This window comes from Myodes glareolus, chromosome X, assembly GCF_982192425.1.
Source record: "Myodes glareolus chromosome X, mMyoGla1.1, whole genome shotgun sequence".
In the NCBI taxonomy this organism is placed as follows: Eukaryota; Metazoa; Chordata; class Mammalia; order Rodentia; family Cricetidae; genus Myodes; species Myodes glareolus.
In genome coordinates this window covers 124,462,299-124,490,025 of record NC_142053.1, presented here as the reverse complement: position 1 = coordinate 124,490,025, position 27,727 = coordinate 124,462,299, and the positions used below count along the sequence as shown (strand labels likewise).

Genomic DNA, 27,727 nt, shown 5'->3' with positions numbered 1-27,727 from the left:
CCTTGTCAAAAATCAGGTGTTCATAAGTTTGTGGGTTAATACCCGGGTCTTCTATTCGATTCCATAGGTCAACTTCTCTGTTGTTATGCCAGTACCAAGCTGTTTTCAATACTTTTGCTCTGTAATAGAGTTTGAAGTCAGGGATGGTAATGCCTCCAGAAGTTCCTTTATTGTTTAAGATTGTTTTGGCTATTCTGTTTCTTTTGTTTTTCCATATAAGCTTGATTATTGTTCTCTCAAGGTCTCTGAATAAGTTTGATGGGCTTTTGATGGGAATTGCATTGAATCTATAGATTGCTTTTGGTAGAATTGCCATTTTTACTATGTTGGTTCTCCCAATCCAAGAGCAGGGGAGGTCTTTCCATTTTCTGGTATCCTCCTCAATTTCTTTCTTCATGGACTTAAAGTTCTTGTCAAATAGGTCTTTCACTTCCTTGGTTAGAGTTACCCCAAGATATTTTATACTATTTGTGGCTATCATGAAAGGTGATGTTTTTCTGATTTCCCTCTCTGCTTCTTTATCCTTTGTGTATAGGAGGGCAACTGATTTTTTTGGAGTTGATCTTGTATCCTGCCACATTACTAAAGGTGTTTATCAAGTGTAGGAGTTCTTTGGTAGATTTTTTGGGTCGCTTATGTACACTATCATATCGTCTGCAAATAACGAAAGTTTAACTTCATCCTTTCCAATTCGAATCCCCTTGATCCCCTTATGATGTCTTATTGCTATTGCTAGAACATCAAGCAGTATATTGAAGAGGTATGGGGAGAGTGGACAGCCTTGTCTTGTTCCTGATTTTAGTGGAATGGCTTTGAGTTTCTCTCCGTTCAATTTGATGTTAGCTGTAGGCTTGCTATATATTGCTTTTATTATATTTAGGTATGATCCTTGCATACCCAATCTCTCCAACACCTTTATCATAAAGGGGTGTTGAATTTTGTCAAATGCTTTTTCAGCATCCAATGAAATGATCATATGTTTTTTTTTCTTTCAGTAAATAAACTGAAAATAAATAAATATGATGGATTACATTGATAGATTTGCGTATGTTGAACCAGCCCTGCATCTCTGAGATAAAGCCCACTTGATCATAATGGATACTTTTTCTAATGTGTTCTTGGGTTCGGTTTGCCAACACTGCCTACAATAACTCAGACATCTAGTGACCCTTCACGAGCTTAACTCAAAGAAGGGACACATACAAACTCTATTAAACAAACAAACAAACAAACAAAAAATAATAATAACCGGAGTCAACAACCACTGGTCATTAATATCACTTAATATTAATGGACTCAATTCACCTATAAAAAGGCACAGACTAAGAGATTGGATACAAAAGCAGTATCCAACAATCTGCTGTTTACAAGAAACACACCTCAACCACAAAGACAGACATCTACTCAGAGTAAAGGGTTGGGAAAAGATTTTTCAAGCAAACGGACCTAAGAAACAAGCGGCTGTGGCCATTCTAATTTCCAACAAAATTGACTTCAAACTAAAATCAATCAGAAGAGATGGAGACGGACATTTTATACTCATATCAGGAACAATTAATCAGGAGGAAGTCTCAATCCTGAATATCTATGCCCCTAATATAAAGCCTCCTACTTATGTAAAAGAAACACTTCTAGAACTCAAGGCAGTCATCAAAACACAGACACTAATAGTAGGAGACTTCAACACTCCTATCTCACCAATGGACAGGTCAATCAGACAGAAACCTAACAGAGAAATAAGAGAATTATTGGAGGTATTGAATCAAATGGACTTAACAGACATCTATAGAACATTCCACCCAAATAGGAAAGAATACACCTTCTTCTCTGCAGCTCATGGAACCTTCTCGAAAATTGATCACATACTGGGTAACAAAGCAAACTTCCACAGATACAAAAAAATATCAGTAACCACCTGTGTCTTGTCATACCACCATGGATTAAAGTTAGAATTCAACAACAGTGCTATCCCCAGGAAGCCAACAAACTCATGGAAGTTGAACAGTCAACTACTAAATCACCCCTGGGTCAAGGAAGAAATAAAGAAAGAAATTAAAGTCATCCTTGAATTTAATGAAAATAAAGACACAACATACTCAAACCTATGGGACACTATGAAAGCAGTGCTAAGAGGAAAGTTCATAGCACTAAGTGCCTAATTAAAGAAAACGGAGAAAGCACACATTGGAGACTTAACAGCACACTTGAAAGCTCTAGAAAAAAAGAAGCTGATTCACCCAGGAGGTCTAGAAGACTGGAAATAATCAAACTGAGGGCTGAAATCAACAAAATAGAAACACAGACAACAATCCAAAGAATCAATGAAACAAAAAGCTGGTTCTTGGAGAAAATCAACAAGATTGACAAACCCCTATCCAAACTAATCAAATGGCAGAGAGAGAACATGCAAATTAATAAGATCAGAAATGAAAGGGGGGACATAACCACAGACACAGAGGAAATTCAGAGAATCATTAGATCTTACTACAAAAGCCTGTATGCCACAAAATTGGAAAATGTAAAAGATATGGACATTTTTTTAGATAAGTACCATATACCAAAGTTGAACCAAGACCAGGGGAACAATCTAAATAGACCTGTCGGTTGTGAAGAATTAGAAGCTGTTATCAAAAATCTCCCTACCAAATAAAGCCCAAGACCAGATGGTTTCAATGCAGAATTCTACCGGAACTTCCAGGAAGAGCTAAGACCCGACCCATTCCTAATAATCTGTATATCACCACATGACTGTGGCTTACAGGGATGAGTCTAACCTATGTCTGTCTCGGAGAAGAGAGCCGTGGCATCTGCCTGACTCTGCTTTCTTTCTCCCAGCATTCTGTTCTGACTATTCCACTTATCTAAACTGCTGTCCCATCAACAGGCCAAGGCAGTCTCTTTATTTAACCAATGAAAGCAACACATAGAAATAAAGACCATCCTACACCACTTTATTTTATTTTATTTTTTCCACTTATGAGTGTGTGTATACCATGATTATTTATCTATCTGTCTGTCTGGGTTAGCTCACTCAGGATGAGAGCCTCTATCCTAAATGCTGGTATTTCAGGCAGGCAACATCCCACTGTGCCAATTTTTTTGGTTTATAGTATTTTATTGGTATTTTTGATTGCTTTGTTTTGGTTTTGGGTAAATATTCCCTTAGATACTTTTTTCATCTTTTCCTTCTTTTCTTTTTGTTTTTCCTTTTTCTTTCTCTCTTTGTCTCTCTCTCTCTCTCTCTCTCTCTCTCTCTCTCTCTCTCTCTCTCTCTCTTTCTTTCTTTCTTTTGGTTTTTCAAGATAGTTTTTCTCTGTGTAATCCTGGCTGTCCCGGAATTTGCTCTGTAGACTAGGCTGACCTCAAATTCACAGAGATCCACCCCATACTGCCTCTCAGTGCCGGGACTAAAGGCATGTGCTACCACTGTGCGACTCCTTAGATCGCTTTTAAGAAACTGAAGGGAAAGCTAGGCGTGGTACGGCACTTTGGAGGCAGATGCAGACCAGATCAGCTTCTTAGAGATCCTGGCAGAGGTCTCTAGGTGGGAATGACCCAATTTAGCAACTTTGTTGCATGGCCATTAGGGCAGGAGCATGTGGGGACTGGCAGCCTGATCAAGGGCAGAAGCTCGAGAATAAGGCGGGCTCTGGGTTGCAGCGGTGGTAGAGGATGGGCTGGAAAGTGGAGCAGCAGTAGACATGCAGGGAGCACATAGAGGGTTAAGCCACACTGCAAATGGTGTGGATTTACTGACTAGGCGCTGTTGTCCCAGCGATGCAGGCACAGTGGCAGTTATTCCCAGTGGAGATCACCCTGTTTCACGAGCACCGGAGCAAAAGAACCATGCCTTTAACCCAAAGGCCGGGGACCTGACATCACAGATTGTATCCTGCCAGAGACAACTGGGCCACCTTCTGGATGCTTGAGGTTGGGGAAGGGGTAGTCGGGAGGCAGGGGGTGGGGTGGGGGTGGTGGTAATTGAGATATGTTAACCATGGGCAGTCTGTTCATGAGAAGAGAACAGGGGAGGGGGACCAGAGGGTGGAGGGAAATAAGCAGGAATTGCCCAAGTAGTGGGAAAGATGTAGTCTGGGAGCTTAAACTGGATGAGATGGTTTTAGAGGTCCAAGGAGGCAAAATTGATTCAAGATTTCACCTTTCCTGACTCTCCATCAGCAACCTTGCAGTGCCTTTCCCGACCTATTTGGAGGCAGAAATCGCCTGTGTGTCCATAGCTCCTGATCCCAAACCCCACCAAGGACCATTGGGGAAGGAGCTTAAAGTGAGCGGTTGCATGCTGGAAGTGTAAGTGCTGAAATAGCCTGGCATTCTGGATAGGTGACTGGGCAGTTCTCCACCCAAGACTGAACTTCCTTAGAAATGGAACACTATGGCGACTTCTAAGGAGAGGCTTGGTGCACTGGACCAGTCTTTATCTGCAGGATATGAGGCGAGATCTAGAAAGGGTAGGAAGCAGAGGCAGATTTCTATGAATTCCAGACCAGTCAGGGCTACGTTGTGAGATTCTCTCTTTCAAAAAAAAATAAGAAAGAAAGACAGACAGACAGACAGACATAAAGAAAGAAAGAAAGAAAGGAAGGAAGGAAAGATAGGAATTATGATTTTGAACGTAATAACAATAATATTTTTCCTTTGTCTTAGACACTGGATCTGGAAAGACTCTCGCCTCCTCCGAATTTCCATCATGAACTTTCTTGACCAGCTTTCCCTAGTGGTGAACACCATACAGCACTTTGGGCCGCCAGTTTCTCAGTAAGCCTGGCTGGGAGAAAGCACTCAGCTTTGACCTTATGTCCGGCCCTCCTAAGCAGTACAATCAAGAGATTCCAGAAATAGTAGCTGCTACTTAAATGCAGGGCTAAATATTTTTTGCCTGACTTGGTCTTCAGGTACTTAGGGGCTACTTGTTTAGTCTGGTGCTTAAATGTTTGTTGCTGAAGAAAATAAAGCTGTGCTTCTAATCTGTATTTGAGTTTATTTTCCACCTCTAGAATTTCTTTGACGTTTTCCTTGTGTCAGAAGAGAGACTCTGGAATTCAGGTGTCTGTTAGTACAAGATACGAGTATTCACCTAAAGTATTTGGTCCTTGATTCAATCCCAACACTGAAAGTAGATGAAGACAATTTCAAAAATAAAGGAAAATTCAAACTACATGCACCCTCTCATGCAAGGCTCACTAGTGCCTCCACTTTGGGAAACTTTTGGTATTAGAATTTTATCAGTATAATAAATGTATAGCAATATCATGAGGCCCCTCTTCTGAGGAGATAGTGGCAGTTAATGGCTGCTGGGGAAAGGGAGATGTTTTTCTTCAGTAGTGTAACCACTATTAAGTTGCTCATATTCCTGTAAATAACCCCACACCCATGGCTATGCAAGCAACCCTAATTAAACACAGTAGGGCACTAAAGATAGACATAAAAATGGAGATGTAGTTGTTAGGAAGAAAGGGTTCAATGAGGATGAGAGGAGGATAATAGGGGATAAAGATACTCAAAGTACTTTATAAACATGCATGAAATTGTCAAAAAATACTTTTTAAAAACAGACTATCATTATGTAGCAGTGGCAGTCCTTGCTCTGTAAAACAGGGTGACCTCAGACTCACAAAGTCCCTTCTGCCTTTGCTGGGATTAAAGGTGTGTACCACTACCACCTGGGTTTAAGATTTTTTTATTGGGATTGTAGAGATGGTTGGTAGTTAAGAACACAGTCTTTTCTTCCAGAGGACCTCAGTTTGATCTGCAGCATGCTCATAGACTCAAACTGTTTTTATGTCCAGTCCCAAAGCATCCAATGCTCCCTTCTGGCCTCTGTGGTCACTTCATTCATGTGGTACACAGACATACAAGCAGGCAAAAACCTACACACATAAAAGTAAAAAAAAAATTTGAAAGCACTCACATGAAAGCATTATGACCTGAACATAAACCCTGAATCCCACAAAGTAACAGGAAAGAGCCAACTCCAAAAAGCTGTCCTCTGACCTTGGGTAGAGCTTGCACATGTGCACACACACACACACACACACACACACACACACACACACATACACACGCACAAAATAGATAAAATTTTTAAGTGAATAGCAATAATAGAACACAAACTTTTTGCAAGTTTAACATTGTAGTTCTTTCTAAGTATTTTTTCACCTAAAGTGAATTTTCCCTTTCTAGTCTATTTGTTTCAATTTCTTTTCATTTTTTGAAACAGGGTCTCACAGCTTAGGCTGGTGACAAACTCCATAGCAGCTGCTTATTTTTTTGTAGTTGTTGTTTTTTTGTTTGTTTGTTTTTGTTTATTTTGTTTTTCGAGACGAGACTTCTCTGTGGCTTTGGAGCCTGTGCTGAAACTTTCTAGACCCAGCTGGCCTTGAACTCACAGAGATCCACCTACTTCTGTCTCCCAGGTGCTGGGATTTTTTTTTTTTTTGCTCGTTTTTGTTTTTTGAGACAGGGTTTCTCAGTAGCATTGGAGCCTATTCTGGAACTACCTTTGTAGATCAGGCTGGCCTCGAACTCACAGAGATCCGCCTGCCTCCTAAGTATGGGATTAAAGGTGTGAAACACCACTACCCAGCACATAAAAGCAATTTTAAGCATTGTAGAATAGACACATATATGATGCAATTTAATAGAATTGTTGAATACTTAAAAATTCATTTCATTCATTCATAGGCAGTGGTCGTACATGCCTTTAATCCTAGCACTTGGGAGGCAGAGGCAGGAGTATCTCTTGAGTTTGAGGCCAGCCTGGTTTACAGTACAAGTTTCAGGACAGCCAGAACTACACAGAGAAATCCTGTCTTGCAAAACTGAAAAAGGTTTGAACACATCATTATTCTTGGTTAATTTTTGAGCTATCAGTAAGATTTCTTTGAATGATCTTGACATACCCTAGTTAATTGCACTACTGAAAATCAGTCTCTTCTCACCAGATACTGGTTTTCCAACTCCTTAACACTGCTGATATTCCCCCTCTTAAACCAAATAGCAATATAACCCCTGCTCAAAAAAACTTTGTTTATGTAAGAACAAATAACCCAGAAACACAGCTTAGGTTTTGTAGCTTCTCCACCAATCAAGGAAAAGTGCCCGACACCTGGCATTTGGGGATAGACATTAACTCCCTATAAAACATATGTCTTGCAACTTGGCTACATTCAGCCTTGTGGTTCATCTGTAGATGCCATTAGATTTTCACTATAGGTTATCATGTTTCTTAGAAACATGGAGTGGAGATGTCCTGTGTATAGAAGAAGGTTTTCATCACTACTAAGGCATGACTCTTCTGACCCTGACACTGCCTCACAAAAGAGGAGTCAGCTTCTAGTCCCTGTCTTGTTTTCAGTGCTAGGCAGTTAACACAGGGGCAGATCCTTTTTCCAGGTCTCAATTTCTTTCCTCACACATTTGTGCTCATGTATCCTGTGTAATATTCAACTAGAACCCACTGGGTGCATCTAGGGTTCTGTCTTGCTTGCCTTTCCTTCACTATTCTTCCCTGAATTCAAAAGTCATTCCAAGTTCCTATTCAGAGTCTCATCTGTTAAACTTGGTGTCATTTATTGATCTGATGGGCTCTGGTATTAGTGTTCTCTCATATTTCTTTTTCTTAATCTTAATTTTAAAAGCAGGGGCTGGAGAGAAGAATGTAACTCCCTATTACTGAAGACACCATGTTTAAGACACATGATTTAATTAAAAAAATAATTGTGTGTGTGCTTGTGCGTGTGCGCACACGCACATGTGTGCTAAGTTTGAGTTGTCCATGTGAGTGCAAGTGCCCCTGGAGACCAGAAGAAGGCAACAGATCCTCTGGAGCTGCAGCTGAGTTCACTGCTGTGGATGCCTGGAACTAAACTCAAGTCCTCAGGAAAAACAGCAGTATGTACCCTTAGTGGCTGGGCCATCTCTTCAGTCTTCCCAACAAGGCACTTACAATATTTTTAATTAATTCGTTGAGAATTTCATACAATGTATTGCAATTCATTCACCCCCACCCCACCCTTAACTCCTCCCAGATTCACCTGCTTCTTTAGCCCCCTTCCCAATGGTGTCCTCTTTTTAAATATAACCATCAAGTCCAATTTATACAGCCCATGTATTTCTGGGTGTGGGGTCATTCACTGGAGCATGTAAGACCTATAAAAAGCCACACCCTTAAAGAAAACTGATCTTCCCTCCCTAGTAGCCATCCACTATTAATAGCTCCCAGTAATAGGTGGGAGCTCATGAACTGGTCCCCCTTAATACTAGACTAATGGTTACCTTGATCTTGTACAGATCTTATGAGGCAGCTACAGCCGAAAAACAAGACTTTAACATTTTAGCTAAAAAAAAAAAGAATCCCACAGGCCAGGTGTGGTTTTCATATTGTTTTATGACAGTTCATATGGCCCATGCTGGCCTAGAGTTTAACGTACAGCTGCCAGCTTCAAACTACCAGGATCAAGCTACTCTGATTTATTTATTTATCTATCTATTTATTTATTTATTAAGTTAATTAGTTAGTTAGTTAGTTAGTTTTGGTTTTGCAAGACAGGGTTTCTCTGTGTAACACTCCTAGCTGTCCTGGAACTCACTCTGTAGACCTGGCCATCCTCTGCCTCCCAAGTGCTGGGATTAAAGGCATGAACCACCACCGCCCAGCTTTTATTTGAATTTTCTCATGTGTATGTATATGCATGATCCTGTATATACATGGAAACCTGTTGTATATGTGTGGAGGCCTGAGGTTGATGTTGAGTTTTTTCTATCACTCTCCACCTTATTCTAAAAGACAAGGTTTTTCAGTTGTTAACAGAACTTGGTTATATGACTAGCAAGGCTATCCAGCTTGTCCCAGGATACCTACCCTCATTTCTGTTTTCTGAGGCTGCAATTGCTGTCCAAACTCCAGTCCTCAAGTTTGTGTGACACTGAACCATTTCCTCAGTCCCAAGCTATCCTTTTTTTATTGTACAATATCTTTATCACATATGCATCATCTAACAAGTGATGGGGGTAATTCACATACAGATTGATCCACTGCAATTATAATCCAGTGAGCTGCCATATCTTCAAAATTTTTGATACAAGTGAAACCACTAGAAGTTTTTCTTTTAAATTAGTTTGATTTTATGTTTGATGTGTGCATGTTTTGCCTGCATGTATATCATGTGCATGGCTGGTGCCTGAGGTGACCAGAAGAGGGTATCAGAACTGGAGTTACAAATGGTTGTAAGACACTATGTGGGTGCTGAGAATTGAACCTGGATCCTGTGGAAGAGCAACCCATACCCTTAACCACCCGCCATCTCTCTAGCCCCCACTGAAGTATTTTTGTAAGACGGGGGGACATGTCTCTTATTCGCGGCATCTCTCTTTCTTCAACTCCAACTAATAATGTGCTAAAAGGGCAGGGTAGAAGCAGGGAGATAGGGAAATCTGAATAGAAATAGTGAATGCAAGGAAAAGGAAGCAGATTTATTCAATCTTGAAATAGGAGCCACTTGAATTGCCTAATGGACTACCCATTGCTATGATCTTCCTAAAATCATTAGAAATATTATAAAGAGTTATATTTCTTCCCACAGTTTGGCTCATCCACACCTCAGCCGGTCTACCCACCTGCCCCAAAGACAACGATATGCACTGACCCTATTTCCCAACATTTAATTAGGAAAAAATTACTACAACAAAGGAAAACTCATGCAACAAAAGAAGAGTAGACTGGGGGTCTGGAACCATCAGACAGGGTCAGATTCCTCAGAGGGGGCAGGAGACACAAAACAGTAAGGCACTGTCACCTTGGTCCCTTAGGTGATATGATGGGGCAGCTGATAATGAAGGGGTTCAGGGCAAGTGCCTATAATACTGAGGAAATTTGGCAGTAGGGACACAAGGAATGTTCCAGAAGCCCAGGCCCACATCACGTCCAAGCACAACCTGGTTAGAGTTCTCTCAGAGACAATAGGCCCCATGAACGTGTGGTCTGACTCCTGAAACATCTGTAGAGGGACAATGGCTGGCCAGGCCTAGTCAATCTGAGGGCAGCTTCACGATGTATCATCCAACCCCAAATGCTGCTGGTACAGAGGCTCTCCAGCAAAGGTGAGATGCCAGAGGCTGAGCCAAGGCTGGCAATGTCACAAAGGAAGCAGGACAGGAAGCAAGGCCCAGATCAACCAAGGAAGCAGGTCTGTGAGGCTGGCAATATCCCATGGGACAAGTATATTTACATAGGGAAATTAAGGTAGGGTTAGGCTAATAAATAGGTGGGTAGAGTGTACAAAGCTAGGAGGGCAAGGGCTCTGTTGACATAGGAACACAAGGCAAGAGGGTGGAGGTATTGCTGCTGCTGGTAGGAGATTGCATAGTCCTATCACCCCCTCCCCTCCCCCTGCAGGGCCCAAAGCAAGGCAATAATGAAGGGGGCCCAGGTGTGATGGGGCATCTTGGCATGGTAACCTCCCCAACAACACCACATCCAGATCTCAGCCCTAGAGATTCATGCTAGAGCCAGCCATCCTTGATTCCAGCTTGTGACCAACATCCAGCTACTCAGAACATGAATCCAGGCCTCCATTCCCTTTTGTGTTCCTCTGTCTGCTGGCATCTCCAATCACAAAAGCCACAGGCCCTGCTAATAACTGGATGCACCTACCTCTGGTCCCAACCCATAAACCTTTGCCTACCCCTTCTGATTCTCCAGCCTTTTAACTTTTGTCCAGTGGTAATTCTATACTCCAGCTAGTGGTTTCTCTCCTGTATTCCTTAAATCCAAGCATCTAGGGAAATTATTAACCTTGCTGGCCCTAGGCAAGGAATGGAATGTAGACAAGATACAGGATGGATTCTGTGTTCCATCTTGCTCAAATCCTTGGCACTCCTCATTCCATCAACCTCCCTGCCTTTGTCCCTAATTGCATCATCAGAACCATGCAACAGGGGATCTGTAAGCTGCATCAACATACCTACTGATGATACTTGGTGACATAGAAGTAGAGCTCACTGAGTGCACTTAGGACATTGAACATATTAGCATGGAGGCACGATTGTTCTGGTCACTGATTGATGCCATCTTTGCGATATCTCGGTAGTACCTGTAGAAACCCTGGGTGAGTCAATCATGCACATGTAACAAAAGCCAAAACTCATGTGTCATCACTGTTTAGCCAGCTTCAGACACGCTGTTTAGGCAGGCAGTTCCAGCCAGCCACGATGCACACACAGCAGTTTCCCAGAGCCCATCTCTCCACCCAGCTCTTGTAATTAGGAATATCCTTGGCATAGAGCAGCTTATTGGAAGGGGCGTCCTTGCCCAGATGGTGCTCTGATGTAGAACAGGAGTCCATGAAGGTCTGGGTCACCACTGACAATCAGGTATCCGTGATGCTATTCTTGTGGATGTCAAACACAAACTGCGGGTTCTTGATCACATTCACCCAGAAATGCAGAGGTAAGCTGAACAGAAGGATATACACTTGAGACTACCCAGTAGCTGTATAGGCCCCCTTTCCCCCACTGCCTTCCTTTACACCTTTTTCCTGTCTGGCCAGCTCATAACTATTCCTGAGGTAACAGGAAGGACACATTTAGGGTAAATGACTTTTTCTTTTACTTTCTGCTCGACTCAGGCTTTCTGTCCTCAATCTCTACCCCTGAAGCTTTCACTGTGTCCACTTGTGCCAAGTCATCAATATCTCTACCCCCCCGTGCAGAACCCTGTAGAAAATGGTCAATTCCAGTGCCAGACTAGCATTTTCCATCTGAACAATCCAGCAGTACTCATCTTTGATATACTCATATTCAGTTCCAGGCCAAGCCACTGTCTCATTCCTTTTGCCTGATAGGTTATTCAACTGTCAGTCAACCTGCCTCCATGGGCCTTGGGCCTTGGCTAAGTCACTATTCTCTTCCTCCCACCCATCCTTGAAAGGGCCAGCAATATCCAGGAGCTAATAAGTACCAGTTTCTTTTTTAGGTGTGGCGCACATCAGGGTCACTGATCTGACGCTGGTCAGCCTGTTCATCCAGAAAGTCAAACATGTACTTGATGGCCAAGGGTAAAGCTGAGCCCCAATGGGCCATACTGAACACAGTTTCAAATAGGTCATCCACAAACATTTTCAGTGTGTCCTATGAGTGGCAGTAAGGCCACTATGTCAAGAAGCTCCCCAAACCTGACAGACAGGGGAAGAAAAGCTCAGTAAACAACTTTACTGAAGGGTCAGAATTCCTAAAATGGACCTGCTCTTGACCTCAGGCCTAGAGGTCCTATTGCAAAGGTCCTGAGATTGTGGTCCCTACCTGGTAAGACCAGCTCATCTCACGGCTAAGACTGGGCTAGAGGATATCTATGTAGATACCAAGGGAGCCTGAGGTGGGTCCACAACTTGGAGGCCAGCAGCCTTGTCAGATATATTTCTGCGTCCATCTTGCTGCCAAGGTCTCACTCTCAGTGATCAGCATGATCATGGATGGTTCTCTCCAGATGCCACAGCTTGATGCCTGCCTCCTGGTCAGGTGTAAGCATCGATACTTGGGAACGAAGGTTATCCGGGCTGCTGGCAGCATGGAGTAAGTTCTCTAAGGCAGAAGAGAGATGGGACCCTTAGGCCCCAACAGGCCCTGGCCATTACCCTCCCTCTTACTCCACTCCTCTTCAAGAGCCCAGGAGCCTTTGTGGAACCAATCTGTTCTTGTCACTCTGCCCTACCAGGCTCTATAGAACGGGTGCACAAAATAATAGTCTTTCCAGCTGGGTCAAGACAAGAACTTGGGGCTTCCAAAGATGACTTATACAGCCTTAACTAAAGGACACAAGGCCAGCAGAAGTCACCATGATGAGGATACCTACCATAGTGACTGAGTGAATTGGTGAAGGTGAAGGAGTTGGCCATGTTATAGGCAGACTCTTGTTTCGGGACCAGGGCTACTAAGGAACCATCTGTCACCTGGAGGTCCAAAGACAAAGAAGGAGCAGTTCAGGAAGACAAGGGGCCATCACTCATCCAGGCTCTTCAATGTAGTGGTAACCAAGGCCCTATGAGGAGGACTCATGAGTATAAGGATAAGGGCTGGGAGCAGACCTAGCCACTGCTCCTTGGAAGCCTGGGGGGTGAATAGGCTGCCAGTTCCTCACCTGGTAGTGGGCCAGTGAGCTGACTCTCTTCCAGTCACACTCTATCTTTGTAGTGACATCCTCATCTTGAAGGATGACTTGGGCCATGCGTCCCTGGCTCCACTTTGCAGACCACAGTCAGCTCTTAGTGACATTTACCCCACAAAGCCTTAGGCTCACTTCTCTTAAGGAATAGAGCTCAGGTACAGAGTCTGAGAGACCCCTGGGAAGGTTTGGAAAGTGGGGGGCTAGGAGAAAGGGGAAGGACCTTACCCAAGTCCATGTCCTCAGCTTTGGGGCACTGAGAGTAAAGGATACCCTTGTACATAGTATTCAACATCTTGTCTTAGACCTGGGAAATGATGCCACAGTTGAGAACCTTCACAGGGACCTGAGCACTGTTCTCGCTCTCCAGGCACACAGATTGAAGATTCTAAGAGTGAAGGAACCCCAGCATCAATCATGAACAAGGCTCCTCCACCCCTTCTCCTATTCATATGGGCCCACGCTCACCAGGGTCTTGTAGTCAATCTGCTGCTGGATAAGTTTATCCTCACTTAAGGAGTAACAGGCCTATAAGCACCATGACTGGCTGCCGGCCTGTCTGGCTAGGGGAATCACACAGAACTTGCGTACTGAAACTGTTAGTGCACACAGCTGTCTTTCAATCAGCACTGTATAGTTGAGGCGGCAGCTGCCAGGTACAGCAGCGATCAGGTTCTTGACCTAACAGTAGATAACCCACACAGACATAGACAAGCTCTCCAGGTCTCTGCTCCTCCCCTCCTTTCTACTCCTTATCCCTATTCCCAGCATCTTCAATACAACATGTGAGCCAGGTTTGACATCTAGCACACCAGATGGCCCAAATGGTTCAAAGCTGGGATGGGGATAGTAGGTGAAGGAAGAACAGTTGAGGAAGTGGGTTGTCTGCACATGATCAGACCTTGGGCCCAAGGCTGAGGGTGCCCAAGGAAGATGCCAGGGGCCTTACATAACACTGTAGTGTCATTGATCACCTGGCATGTCTATGAATACATTGGCAATCACCTCAGTGCATGAAGCCTTGAATAAGTAGAAAGGGTGGGAGTGGAGTAGGAAGCTGCTACTTACATTAGTCGTCTCAATACCATGGTACTTTGCCTGTACATGGAGTTCTTGCATGGTCAGCAGATGGGTTCCACTCACAGTGATGGCAGTACTTCCACTAGAGAGATGGGGGACGGTCTCAGGCTCCCTCCTCCACCCTACCCTGAAGTTACCAAGGTTTTTCTGAGAGCTCAGAGCCTCGAAATTTGGATGATTTAGTAGGTGCAAGGCTCTATATGGGCAGGACAACTCTGTGTCCCCTACTGTCGTGGGTTCAGGAAGGATTTGATGCCCCAAAGCCCTCGTAACATGTAAGGCCCAAAGACAGACACTAAGAGCCCCAACTGAGTCCTTAATCCAATCCTCCTCAGGGTCTCACTTGATGATGCTCCAGGTTGGCTCAAGGTGTGTGACAGTGGGGTCCCAGGTATAGGTATAGATGACTCCAGGGCTGGAGATGTTGGCATGGTCGATGGCAAGGGTGATAGACACCTGACTCGGGCCCAGGGTGGAGACAGGTGAGTTACACACGATTGCTTCGGCATTTCTCCTACATAAGAAAGCAGGTAGGCTTGAAGCAGGTGGTCTGGCACCTTCGACTACCTTGTCCCCATAGCCCTCTACATAATGCTCAACTCCAGACTGCTTGTGCTCTGGCCCACCTCACAAATTGGCACTCGCCTTCTCTTACAATCACTGTGACCCTGCTGCCAGCATCCAGAGAAGTTCCAGAGATGGTGGGCTGAGTGCCCCTAGAAGCTGGGGCCCGAGAACTCACACAGTCCAATGTTGGGGTCTGGGAAAGAAGCAGCCCTTAAGAGGAGGTAGAAGCCAGCCCCATTCAATGGCTACTCCACATTCCCCCAGATAGAGGAGATAGAGGACTTGGGTAGGGGAAGAGACTGGCAGGCCATATACCATAAAGCTGTAGAGCTGCTCGGACTGTGTGCAAAAGTCAGCTAAACAGTCACCTACACAGAGCTCAACAGGATCATGTGGTGGGCTGGGCACCAGTGATTCCTCCATCTCAGATACAATCCTAGGAGTCACAGAAGGTCAGGACCAGCCATGGTACACAAGGACAGGGTACTCAACATGGCCACACTCACCTTTCAGCCCTAACATATTTGGTGGGGATGGAGTTACAACGTACACCAGCTACTTGCAGGCCAACCTCATGGAAAGTGAGGCCCAAATTTTCACTCACAATGGTGACCTGGGTGCCACCTTCCTTGGGTCCTGTGAGTGGGTGGATCTGTGGAACAGGATAAGAGGCAAGAAGATCAGGCCAGACTCATACATGCCCAGCAGGCCAGGTAGGACTAGTATGTGAAGCTAATGTAGGTGACTTGGGGATGGCTGCATCAGGCACCCTTCTGGATTGGGTGCATCCACTTGCTCTTGGGAGTTGGCACTTGTGCACCGAGATGCACCAGCCACAGTTGAAGCAGGGATCAGCTTTGAGGCAGAGGCCACAACTAGGCCGCTGAGCCCAGCACTTGTATAGAAGGGCTGCAGGCACACAGGACTACTGATGGGGCAGGCAGTGGCAGAGAAGCAGGAGGCTCTAGGTCCTCTAGACTTGCCCCAATAGTGTCAACCCTGTCCCAGGAGCACATTCCTTGGACCGAAGTCATGCCTTACCTTGGAAGCTGCGAGGCTTATCAATGGGGAAATCTCTATCCCAGACCACAGAGAAGTTCAGGTAGGTGTCACCAAACTCATCACCTTCATAGAAATACTAAGAAAAATGGAACCACAGGAGTATAAGTAAGGTAAGCAAAATCCTTGCCCAATTTAGTAATCCCCGATTTAAAAAAAAAAAAAAAGACTATAAAGTGCCTGCCTGGATCAACCAGATCAACCAGAGGCTTCCAGATCAGTAAGCTGAGAAGACACCAAAAAAAAAACACAAACAAACCAACAAACCACCACCACTGACAACAACAATAAAAACAACAAAACAATTGTCCTTGGCTGACCCAACCTGGACCTCACCAAAGCATTCTGGCACTGCACACTGCTGCTGGTAAAGCGCACTGCAGGTAACTGAGGCAGTCACCCCTGTGCACAGACTACACAGTCATAATTCTTCTGGCCTGACTGAGGTTGTGGAAGATTCTTAGCCTGCAGGGTTAGAGGCTGCATGATGCCCACAGGGATCAAGAGGTCTCCTCGAGGCAGGATCTCAGGGCATCCCTGGGAGAACAGCAGTCAGAGCATGCTGAGCTACCCACCTTTCTCCAGGCCCAAGGAAATGGTAGAACAAACAAAGAAGTGAGAGGCCAGCCAAGGAGCCCAATCTTTTGCAGCGCACTGCACCACCTCACCTCAGGGCTGTGGACCCTGCCCTCCTGAAAGGAGCACTCCTGTGGGTGGCTGGTACACATATGGCGGTACTTACAGAAGTGGCAGGGGTAAGGACTGCCAACACAGGACATAAACCTGGAGAGGGAAGTGGCTTCAGAAATAACAGAGAAGGTTACACCACCCTGTTCTCACCCTCCCACAAAATGCACCGGGGAACAAATGAAGAGGATAGGCAGAACCTGCGTAAGTCACACAGTGCACATCAGGATTGGACAGATGTGGGAACAAATTCATCCCGAAAGTCCTAGAGGCAACCACACTGCAAGAATTATATATCCCAGAGCACCTATCCATCCCCAGGCCTAGGGACAGATTCTGGACCTGGTACTCATGACTGGAGGGCACTGCAGTTGTAGAAGACAAAGTCAACCCCAGCAAACCTCACACCGGTCTCCATGGAGAGCAGCTGCAGCTGCACAGTATGCGTGGACCCTGCAACAAACAGGTGGCCATCACCAACTAGCCTGGGATCCTGTCCTACCCCACAACACCCAAAACAGCCCCAGTCCACTGACATTGCCCTCTGGTAAGTGTCTGGAGCACCTGGAGGGATGTGAAGGGCAACGCAGCTCTCCAGAGGACAGCAGAATAGCCTCACTTTTAGTCACCTCCTCAAATGAACAGCTCACACCTGCACTAATGTCTGGCACTTTGTGCATGGCTATGGTCAGCTGGGGAAGGCAGAGAGGTCAGAGCAGAATAAGCCCCTCCCTCATGAAGCATAATGGGCCCAAGTACCCACCATATCACTTACCTGCACTCCAGGGGATGTCACCGACACATTATTGGGCCGGACCCGCACACACCTGTACACGTTTGTTCAGCTCCTCGCAAAGCCATGTGGAGCAGAGGCACCTGGACAGGCCCCTTCCCGGCAGCACCTGCATGGGGACAGGCCAGAGCAGTCTGAGCACTGTCCCAAGAGGGACCAGATGGGGTTGCTGTAAGAGGCTGAGGGGGGCAGAGGACAGCATACCCAGCTCCTACTGCCAGGCAACAGTGTGTCTTGGCCTCATCCCCTGAGATCCAAGGGATGTCACTCAGGGTGGAAGTTCTGCTCATTAGCTGGACAAAGTGGAGGAGAAGGGAGGGAGGGGAAAGCTCAAAGCTGGGGAAAACAGAGCAGGTGGGTGAAAGAAAGTATAGCAAGTGTGGCTGGCTTCTGTCCAGTTGGCAAGGCCCTCCTAAGTTCTTCTGTCTCCCAAGATAATGGCCCCAGGGAGCTCCCTGCCACCCCATGTCCATCACCCACTGCCCTCACCTGTGCTGTAGCACACACCAACCACAGTGTGAGTTCCCTGAGCCCAGGCATGCAGCGCAGTTCAGATACTGCTCACAGGTCTCCACAGGGAGTTGGCTCACCTGGGAACAGTCACATCTGCACACAGCCCACCCCTGCCCCACCATCCACCACCACCCACCATGGGCCCACCTGCTTCTCACTCAGGAGGTGTATGTGCTGGTGGTCAGGGCTAAGAGCAGGTCTCGGAGTATGGGACTGCCCTCTACCACAGAGACGGTCTTATACAGCTGGGCATCCTGAGAGCCATCAACCTGCAACTGAGCCACAAACCAGGACAGAGAAATGATAAGCCAGCTTCACCGTACCATAGTTACCAGTACCCAGGCAGGGACTTTCTAGATTGCAGCTGAGCTGGTCAGATAGGACCTCTTTGAGCCTTCACTCAGTCAGAAGACCTGTAGCTATAACAGCCACAGTCTTAGACCAAGGCAAAGGCTATCTTGGATTCAGCTAAAAAGAAAATGCTGGTGAAGGTAGATGGCAGAGAAGCCACCCAAGGAGCAGGATTCAGCTTTTGGAGCCTAACCTGGGAAGTCATCATAGCCTGTTCAGAGTAACCTAGGCTCATGTGAACATTCTGTTCCCCAGCCCTTCTTCCCATAGTGTGAAAAAACATTCCCAAACTCATAATACAAGGGTTCTAGGACCAACCTTCTTCAGATTACCACTGTGGGTACCGATGAAAAGCACATAGTGCTGGTGGTAGGTATAAGCAGCTACACTGGCCATGACGTCAGTGCTGTTGGCAAATAGGGGTAGCCCCTCAATCACATGTAGGCCACCCAATGGTTGATTCATCACTAACCCACAGAAGTTTCCATTGATCTGCATGGGCTGGTGACACAGGAGGGGTGAATGACACAGGAGGGATGAATGAGAGATGCTATTAGATCTGTAAAGAAGCAGAACCTGGAAGCTACTACCCTCCAGACATGCCTGACAGTTTGCCCTAGGACCCCATGAGAAAATGGGACTGGTGACAGGAAGCAGGGAGAGAGAGGAGAAACCTTGGTTTACAAGACTTGATATAGAGCAGAGAGCAAGCTGGGAATTAATAGAGTCAGAAAAATGAAGGTTACAATATATGAACAGGACACTGGCCAAGACATAGGTACAGAGTTAGGCTCTCAAGAAAGGTAAAGCAGGTGTCAGAACAAATGTGTCAGTCACTCTCAGTACCATGTCAAGCCTGGGTATGGACAGACAGTCACCCAGCAGAGAAGCAGAAAGACAGAGTTGTCATGTGTAGCACAGGGACAGCAGGGCAAGCAAAGGCTCATGGTGTTGATGCATGGCAGCTCCTTGTTCAGCAGCCAGGGCAGGGCCAGTGTGCCCTCCCCACGATAGCATGATTGGATTCACTGCCGGATGTGGGCATTGATGTTGCTGAGTGTGAAGAGGCAAAGGATGGTCTGCCGAGGTGGGCTGGCTCGGTTCTTCTGGCCCTGAGAGAAGATAGTGAAGAGGATATCCACATCGACTGGCACTCCCAAAGCCTGGGCCAGGCTTGGCCAGGTAGGCAGTCTGCACCAAGTGGCACTCCACACCACGCCAGGAGCAGCCAATGGGAAACTCTACGTAAGAGTAGAACTGTCAGTCTCCTGAACACATGCGCACAATCTTGGATGTGAAGAATTTCTCATATGCTGTATCCAGCAGCGTCTTCCGGGTGTCCAGCTGCAGTATTAAGAAGTACACGAAGGAGGGACTGACAAAGCCATATATGTAGTAGATGTCAAAGGCAGGGTATAGGGAAAGTGTGTCTGAAGGAATCTTGATCTGAGAGGAGACAAACTCATCCTGGTACACCTGGAGAGGACAGCAAAGTATGAGTACAGGATAAAGACCTGTTCCCTTTGCCCCCTTGACTCCCCAACCCTGACCTAACAATGTGGCCTTCCAAAGGCTTCCCCTTAGATATCCCACCTTCCCTGCCTGGGCAATTACTGTAATCCATGCCACAGAGTGAAAGGTGACCTCAGCCTCTCCAGATATAGGCTTTCCACAGGTGAATCCTGCCCAATTTCCTGTCCTCAGCAGGTGATCTGCATCTCTGTGTCAGTGAAGGGTCACAAATTCCCTCTCAAATCAAAGCTTTCCTTCCCAAGAAGTAGGGTCAAGACTGAGAGAAAGGAGTGAATTGGGCCTGGACTTCTAAGAAGGAGAAGAAAGAGGACAGAACGAACAGGCATAATATCTCACCCACCAGACTGAACATATCTGCACTGTCTTCATCGTCGATGAGCTCACGGGAACTCAAGGTGGGAAAGTATTCAGACTTGTCATCAACTGCACTGCCCACAAACAGCTTGCTAGGCCCCTGGCCCTGTTCAACAATGTCACCTGCCATGGAGTCAGGCTCTTGGGCCCCTGACAGGTAATGCTCCTTGCGATGGTGGGGCTCACCCAAATTGAAGAGATCATCAAAATGCAGGAATAGGCAGATGCCCTGCCTGATACTGCCCCAAGCTACCAGACGACAGGCTGCATAGTCTATGAGGAGCAGCTTGTTCACATTGTCCACAGGCACCAGACGATGAGAGCACACATGCATGCTAGGGGATGAGTAGCAATGAGAATTGTCCTCAACGGGCCCTATAACATGTGCCCATAGCTCAGTCAGGTTTGGAGCCAGCTTGAAAACTCGGTTCACTGCACCTACAAATACCTCCCCAGTCACTCAGTGGACAATCAGGTGAGTCAGTGTGGTATCTGTCACCACAAAGGTACGAAAGGGCCTGCTGCTACCCATGCAAACTCCTATAGTGAGGAACAGCAATGGGAGAAGTCAGACGTTGGGCATAATCAGCAGGTGTACCAGGGACAGGCCTGAGGAGAGACAACAAGTGGGAGTCAGAGACCCCAGGCCCAAGATCTTCTCCCTCCCCCTGACCTACTCGGCCCAGAGACCCTGGCTGGCCAGGTTCCATGCCACAGAGGGGCAGGAAAACTCATCCAACATGACAGAACCCCAGATGGTAACTGAGGCTGGGAGAGGGGAAGAGCCTCTAATAGGGCAAATGAATAACAGCCACAGGCAAGCTTGGAAGCCATCAATCATCCTCCATCCCTGTACTGGAAAGAAGCCAAGAAATCTTATCTTAACTGGGCCACACCCAAGGGGGCAGCAGAGCCAGATGCTTAAAAGGATAGGGTGTGAGGCCATACCAAAACTGGGACCCAAACGTTACACCCCAAGGCTGAGAGCAGATGATGGCACAGGAGAACATCACAGGGGAGCCTAGACCCAAATACCCCTTGCCTGAGCTGGGGAAGGAGAAAGGCAAGGAGAGAATAATCGCATGCTTCTCTGTGAGTGGTGCTACTAACAGGAGTCCTAGAGCGAAGCTCTGGAGAATTAAGGCCTGAGGCTGGTTTCAGTGCCACCACATCTCTAGGTCATGGTCTCTCAAGTGCTTTCTCCCCAGGAGGGCCTTGACTGCCTATTCAGGAGTCTGCAGTCTGGCCTTTCTGCTGCAACACAAAGCCAAGAGTCTCATAGGGACAGACGTAATTCAAGCTTTGCTCAGATACAGGCAGATAGATGCTCGGTCAGCCCTGCGTGGCTCTCCCTGAAGATCCAGAAGTCAGTCTGAGAGAGGTAGGGGTAGAGGGGTCTTACCTACTTTTGAGAGTCCCAGAAGTCTTATATGTAGGAAGCACCATGTCCAAATACCATTGCAGCCTTAGGGATGTAGGGCAAGGCCCACAAGGATAGGGAAAATGCACTTCACCCCCAGGCCACACCCAGCCAGTGTGCAGTCAATGGAGCAGAGCACAGTGCTACCTTCTCACTGCCTAATTCCCAAGGGAAACAGGAGGGACTCAGCATGGGGGGGGGGGGCAAGGAGACACCGAAAAGAAAAAAGAAAAGCCGGAACAGGGAGCAATTCCAGTTTGAAACTGTCAAGTTTCAGCTCAGATTGATCAGTTCTCTGGGGTTCTTTTGTCAGGTCTGCATCCAGGACCCCTCATGCAACAGCCAGAAGAATGGAAGGAGAAAGAGAAAAGCAGCTGCATCCTGCCCTCACCTCTTCTACACTCTGCAGAAAGCCAATTTTAGAAACTGGCCAGGGACAGAATGGGAATGAGACCTGGAAAGTCATGATTTGCAGCCAAAGACCCCATCCCAGCCCCCACCTCTAAGTGGCAACCTCAGGCATCACAGATGCAGCTAACCCCTCTGATACAGCCCTGGCAGCAAAGGGCATGATAATGAGAAAAGCTCCATACAGATATGTGGGTCCACAGCCCCTGCTCTCCCACAATGCTCCCCCATGGTGCTACCAACTCAGCCAGTCCTGCCCCCATTGGCGGCACCCCTAGGCAGAACCGTGGATATCTTAGTCGATGCAGGGGCTGCAGCAATGCTCAGAGATACGGCTCCTCCTCTACAAAAGGATCATATCAGGCAATGGGACTACAATAGAGTTGACCGTCTCTTCCTACTCAGGGCATATAGTGCCTAGTGAGCCTCGAGATGCAGGGACAGGGCCTGACCCCTGAAACAGTCTGGACCCCTAGGCTGTCTGAATCCCGGACATCCATCAGACTACTAGTACACAAGTTGTAAGCATGGTGGCCACTTACCTGTCCCTCCAACGTGGCTGACACAGGGTGGCCACTCCTGGCCATGTGGACGTGTCCCCGTGCCCTACAGCAGCCTCACTCTCATGGCCACTCAGCCTCACCTCACGTGCAATGAAAACTGCAATGGCCATCGCCCCCACACAGGGCTGGCCTGAGGCTGCCTGGGCCTTTTAAACCTGGACCATAAGACAGCACCAAGAGGGGGCACTCAAGGAGGATGGACCCAGGCCTGAGAGGCAGAGTGCATGGGAATGAGGCCGCTGTTCCCTGGGCCCAAGACTCTAGTGCACAGTGCAAAACGCCCATGGGCCACTGGGGAACCCTTCCTGAGAAATGACCCAGATGCTCAATGTCTGAGTCCTAGGTGCGTGCTTCTCCACACCCCCAGCTCCTAGCTTGCTCCCTCCAGCAACCCTGGAATCCCTGCTTGCCCAGCACCACACCCCCTAGGGCCTGAGGCATGAGTCAGCTCCTCCTGTGGGAGCCCTGGGTCACCTGCTGCAGTAGCAAGATTTTGCTTGGACCTATAAAAAATACTAGCAAAGATTGCTGGATAAGTCAGGGCTCTTTCCCCAATGGTCCATAAACTGGAGGACTAATAATGTACAAGTACCTAGCACAAAGCTTGGAGTACTGCAACTTATAGCCATTTTCATCTAGCGCCTTCCTCAACAAGCCACTCTGACAATGAATCTGGGATTCTAAATCCATTGTTTTCTTTCTGCTCTTTTTTTTTTACTTTCATTTCTTTTCCCTTTAGTACAGTGTGGCCTCGAACTGACCACCCTTGTGCCTCACCCTCCCGATACTGGGATTATTATGGGCTCATACCACCACAGCTGGCTTTTTTCCCCCACATTGCCTTGAAACAGTGCCTCACACTGTAGCTCAGGCTGGCCATGAACTTCCAGTGATCCTTCAGCTTCACCTTCCCATCTTTTGGAATTACAGGTGTTTGTCAACAACTCCAGTTGTTCTTTTATTTGTGTGCGATGCGTGTGTGTGTGCCTCATGTGTTCAGGTGCCCAAGAAGGCTAGCAGAGGGCATTAGAGTCTATGGAGCTGGACTTAAAGGCAGTTGTGAACCACTGAATATGAGAGCTAGGAACTCCAGTCTATGCAACAATAGCAAGTGCTCTTAACCATCTAGATGCCTTTCTTTTACTTTTTTCTTTTCTTTTTTTCAAGACAGGTTTTCACTGTTTAGCTCTGGTCTGGCTGCCTTGGAACTTGCTTTGTAAACCAGACTGACCTCAAACTCACAGACATCTACCTGCCACTGTCTCGTGAGTGTTAGGTGCACCACCACCCACCTGGCCCACTAAGCCATCTTTCTAGCCTCTTCTTTTTCTTTATAACCAGCTTTACTGAGATATAATTCACCTTTCATATAAGACATGTATTTAATGTATACAGTTCAGTGACATCTTAATATAATCACAAAGATGTGCAACCATCACTGCTATCTGATTCCCAAACATTTTCATTACTTCTAATAGAAACTCTGTAGTAAGTAGTTAGCTATCATTCTCCATTCCCCTCATATACATATCCAAGCTCTGGGAATCAGTCATGTACTTACTGACTATGGAGTTGCTCTTCAGGACATCTCAAATACAATCATAATCACACAATATAAATATATGTGCTTTTATATTCTGTCACTTCATAGTTTCAAGTTTTGACATAGTTAACCATGGATTAAGACTTTCTTTTTGGGCCAACTAATATCCTGCTGCATGGATAAGCCAAAATTGCTTTTCTCTTTGGGCTATCTTTCATAATGTAAGTAGGAAGACTCTATACATTGTTTCTACATAGGATCTCAGGGTTTCTATGTGTAACAGTCCTAGCCAACCACCACCACCACCACCACCAGGCTGCTGACCTTGAATTCCTAATCCTCCTGCCTTCACCACCTTTGAAATGCTGGGATCACAGATGTGCACCTCTTCCTTTTGGATTCACGTGTATATGAGTACATGAGTATGGCAACCCTCTGTACCCTTGTGCACATGCATCGAGACCAGAGCAGAATATTTGATGTCTTCTTCTATTGCTCTCTGGCTTATTTCCACTTGTCTCCACTCCTTCAAAGCTGTGGTTGTGGACACATGTATAGCCATGATTGACTATTTACATGGGTGCTGAAAATTCAAGCTCATTTCCTCATGCTTGCAGAGCAAAAGTTCTTGCCTGCCAAACCATGCCCCCAGCCTTCTTTTTGGATCTTTGAGACACTCTTTCTATAAAGCTCTGCAACTCACAAGTACAGCAGTAAACTAGGTTGTCTTTAAACTCTCAGTGATCTTCCAAATCCTAGGGTTAGAGGCATTTAATATCACTCTGGCTCCTATTTTTGTTTTGTTTTTGTTATTTCGAGACTGGGTTTCTCTGTAGTTTTTGGAGCCTGTCCTGGAACTACTTCTTGTAGACCAGGGTGACCTCAAACTTACAGAGATCCACCTGTCTCTGCCTCCCAAGTGCTGGGGTTAAAGGTGTGCACCACCACCTCCTGACAGCTCCTCTTTTTGTTTGGATTTTTTTGACAGGATTTCTCTGTGTGGCCCTGTTTATTTTGAAACTCTTTCTGTAAACCAGTGTTATGTGATATCTTGTTTGTATCCTGACAAATAAAGCTTATCTGAAGTTCAGAAAGTGGAGGTACCGTAGAAGCCAGGCAGTGGTGACACACGCCATTAATCCCAGCACTCCTGGCTCATGCCTTTAATTCCAGCACTCAGGAGGTAGAGGCAGGACAGGAACTGATAAAGTGGGGATGTAAACAGAATCTCAGCATTTTGGACAGAAGAAGAAGAGAGAAAGCAAGCAACTGGCAGCTGCTCCCAGTTCTTTGAACTTCCTGGTTTTTACGCCAGTATCTGACTCCTGGTTTTTATTAAAATTATTTAGTCTAATGTTTCAGACCAAGCTGGCCTCAAACTTGCCTCCTGAGTGCTGGGATTAGAGGTGTGTGCCATCACTGCCAAGCCATGACTCTTTTTACTTTTTATTTTAAGATAGGGTCTCAACAAATTGCCCTAGTTGGCCTTAAACTCACTCTATAGCTCAGAGTGACCATGAACAAATCATTTTTTCTGCCTCAAGAGTAGTTAGGATTACAGGTCTACCAAGTCCCAGATGTCTTGTTTTGAGATAGTTTCTAGCCCAGTCTTGTCTTGAATTTTTTAAAATTACAATATTGTGTATTGAACCTAGTGCCTTGGGCATACTAGGCAAGTGCTCTACCACTGAGTTGGATTTTCAGCCCTTTGAGGTGGGAGCATATGTATGTGGCATTCATTCATGCATATACTTTCTTTCATGGGTGGTAGCACATGTGTGTGGAATGCGTATGTGGGGTCCGAGATTGATGCCAGGTGTCTTCCTCAAGTATGTTCCATCGTATATATTGAGACAGAGTTTCTTGTTTGAACTAAGAACTTGCCAATTCAACTAGTCTAGCAAACCAACTTGCCCCAGGGATCCTATCTTTGCACTAGAATTCCAGGTGGGCTGCCATGGCTGACAGGCATTCCAGTGGATTCTGGGGATCCAAACTCCACTCCTCACACTTGGACAGAAAGTGCTTTATACACTGAGCAATCTATCGATGCCATCTAGCCCTTCTTATTTATTTGTTTGTTTGTTTGTTTGTTTTGTTTTGTTTTGATACAGGGTCTCACTATGTAGCCCTGGCTGTCTTGAAAATCACTAAGATCTGCCTACCTCTGCCTCCTGAGTGCTCGGATTCACAGAGATCTGCCTTCCTCTGTCTCCTGAGTGTTGGGATTCACATAGATCTGCCTGCCTCTTCCTCCTGAGTGCTGGGAATAAAGGTGTGCATCATTATACCAGGCTTTTTTTAATTTTTGTTTTGTTTTAGTTTTTATAGGACAGGGTTTCTCTGTGCAACAGTTCTGGCTGTCCTGGATCTTGCTCTGAAGACCAGGCTGGATGCAAACTGGACCCTCTGATTGTGGCGGTCAATGAGCGCTGACTGAGAAGCCAAGGACAATGGCACTGGGTTTTGATTCTATTGCATGGACTGACTTTGTGGGAGCCTGGTTTGTTTAGATGCTCACTTTTATATACCTGGATGGAGGGGGAAGGACCCTGGACTTCCCACGGGGCAGGGAACCCTGACTGCTCTTGGGACTAAAGAGGGAGGGGAAGGTGGGGAGGCGGAGGGAAAAGGGAGGCAAGGAGGAGGTGGAAATTTTTAATAAATAAATAAATAAATAAATAAAAATTAAAAAAAAAACTCACGGAGATCACATGCCTCTGCTTCTGAGTGCTGGAATTAAAGGCATGTGCCTCCACCACCCAGCTCATTTTTCATTTTTTACCCAGCTCATTTTTTACATTTTTAAGACAAATTCTTGACAACCTGTCAAGAATAGCCTTCCAATCTCTCTGTAGCCTTCACGGGCTTTGAACTCTTAGGTTTTCTGACTCAGCCTCTTGATGAGTTGGGATTACAAATCTGCTCCACCAGGGATGGATAGCCTCAAAGTATTTTTTAAAATATTTATTGCCAGGCAATGGTGACACACACACATGCCTTTATTCCCAGCCCTTGGGAGGCACAGACAGCTAGATCTCTGTGAGTTTGTAGATCAGCCTGGTCTACAAGAGCTAGTTCAAGGACAGTCAGGGCTAATACACAGAGAAATCCTGTCTCAAACAGTCCCCCCCACCTGCCACAAAATCGATTTATGTATTTATTTTTGTTTTTCGAGATAGGGTTTCTCTGTGTTGCTCTGGCTATTCTGGATCTCATTCTGTAGACCAGACTGTCCTCAAACTCACAGAGATCCACCTGACTCTGCTTCCCAAGTGCTAGGATTAAAGGTGTGTGCCAAGCTTACTTTATTATTTTATGTACATAATTCGTTTTACTGCATTTATATATGTGTACCACCTCTTGGAGGTCAGAGAGGGCATCACAACCCATGGGACTGGAGTTGCAGATAGTTGTGAGCTGTCCTGTGGGTGCTGGGGGGTTGAACTCTGGTCCTCTGAAAAAGCAACAAATGCTCTTTACTGCTGAAAAAAAAGCTCTCCAGACCTGGTCTCAAACACTTTATTCCCCTGCTTCAGCTTACCAACTGCAGGAATCATAGGCATGCTTTAACACCCAGAAAAAATAAATTATATTTTTTAAACTTTTAAAAATTTTATATGTATGGATGTTTTGCCTATATATTATCTGATGCACTATAAGCATGCAGTGCCCTTAG

At 46.1% G+C, this 27,727-nt stretch overlaps 1 protein-coding gene, 1 long non-coding RNA gene and 2 pseudogenes across 5 annotated transcripts; 1 reads left to right on the top strand and 3 right to left on the bottom strand.

The window, feature by feature from the left end:
* The first annotated feature begins 3,701 nt into the window (after nt 1-3,701).
* Nucleotides 3,702-4,989, top strand: LOC148117470 (EKC/KEOPS complex subunit Lage3-like; annotated as a pseudogene).
* Nucleotides 4,990-5,755: 766 nt separating this feature from the next.
* LOC146889307 (plexin-A3-like) lies at nt 5,756-14,766 on the bottom strand. Of its 4 annotated transcripts, none has more exons than XM_087903129.1 (9): nt 14,601-14,766; nt 14,246-14,339; nt 13,451-13,565; nt 13,154-13,301; nt 12,869-12,965; nt 12,319-12,597; nt 11,978-12,191; nt 10,983-11,472; nt 5,756-5,888 (listed from the first exon to the last, which is right to left on the bottom strand). In XM_087903129.1, exons 4-6 carry the CDS (start codon nt 13,238-13,240, stop codon nt 12,467-12,469), a joined length of 315 nt encoding a protein of 104 aa, XP_087759255.1. In that variant the 5' UTR covers nt 13,241-13,301; nt 13,451-13,565; nt 14,246-14,339; nt 14,601-14,766; the 3' UTR covers nt 5,756-5,888; nt 10,983-11,472; nt 11,978-12,191; nt 12,319-12,466. The 4 variants fall into 4 exon arrangements, with proteins under 4 accessions (XP_087759255.1, XP_087759256.1, XP_087759258.1 ...); XM_087903131.1 differs by lacking the exon at nt 5,756-5,888 and adding an exon at nt 9,673-10,215; XM_087903130.1 differs by having other exon boundaries at nt 13,154-13,565.
* A 345-nt stretch (nt 14,767-15,111) lies between these two features.
* On the bottom strand, nt 15,112-17,952 carry LOC148117469 (uncharacterized). The gene is made up of 3 exons (XR_015737063.1): nt 15,866-17,952; nt 15,331-15,476; nt 15,112-15,260 (listed from the first exon to the last, which is right to left on the bottom strand). It is a non-coding gene; the product is annotated as an uncharacterized LOC148117469 (long non-coding RNA).
* A 77-nt stretch (nt 17,953-18,029) lies between these two features.
* Nucleotides 18,030-27,727, bottom strand: part of LOC146889305 (protein FAM50A-like) — a 31,669-nt pseudogene continuing 21,971 nt past the window's right edge.

What these genes read in the sequence shown, in the direction of transcription:
- LOC146889307 (XM_087903130.1), bottom strand. Translation starts at nt 13,240, where the DNA reads ATGGCCCAAGTCATCCTTCAAGATGAGGATGTCACTACAAAGATAGAG. An exon ending in GCTCACTGGCCCACTACCAG is followed by an intron (nt 12,966 to 13,153) that starts GTGAGGAACTGG and finishes TTGGACCTCCAG; the next exon opens with GTGACAGATGGTTCCTTAGT. An exon ending in CAATTCACTCAGTCACTATG is followed by an intron (nt 12,598 to 12,868) that starts GTAGGTATCCTC and finishes CTTCTGCCTTAG; the next exon opens with AGAACTTACTCCATGCTGCC.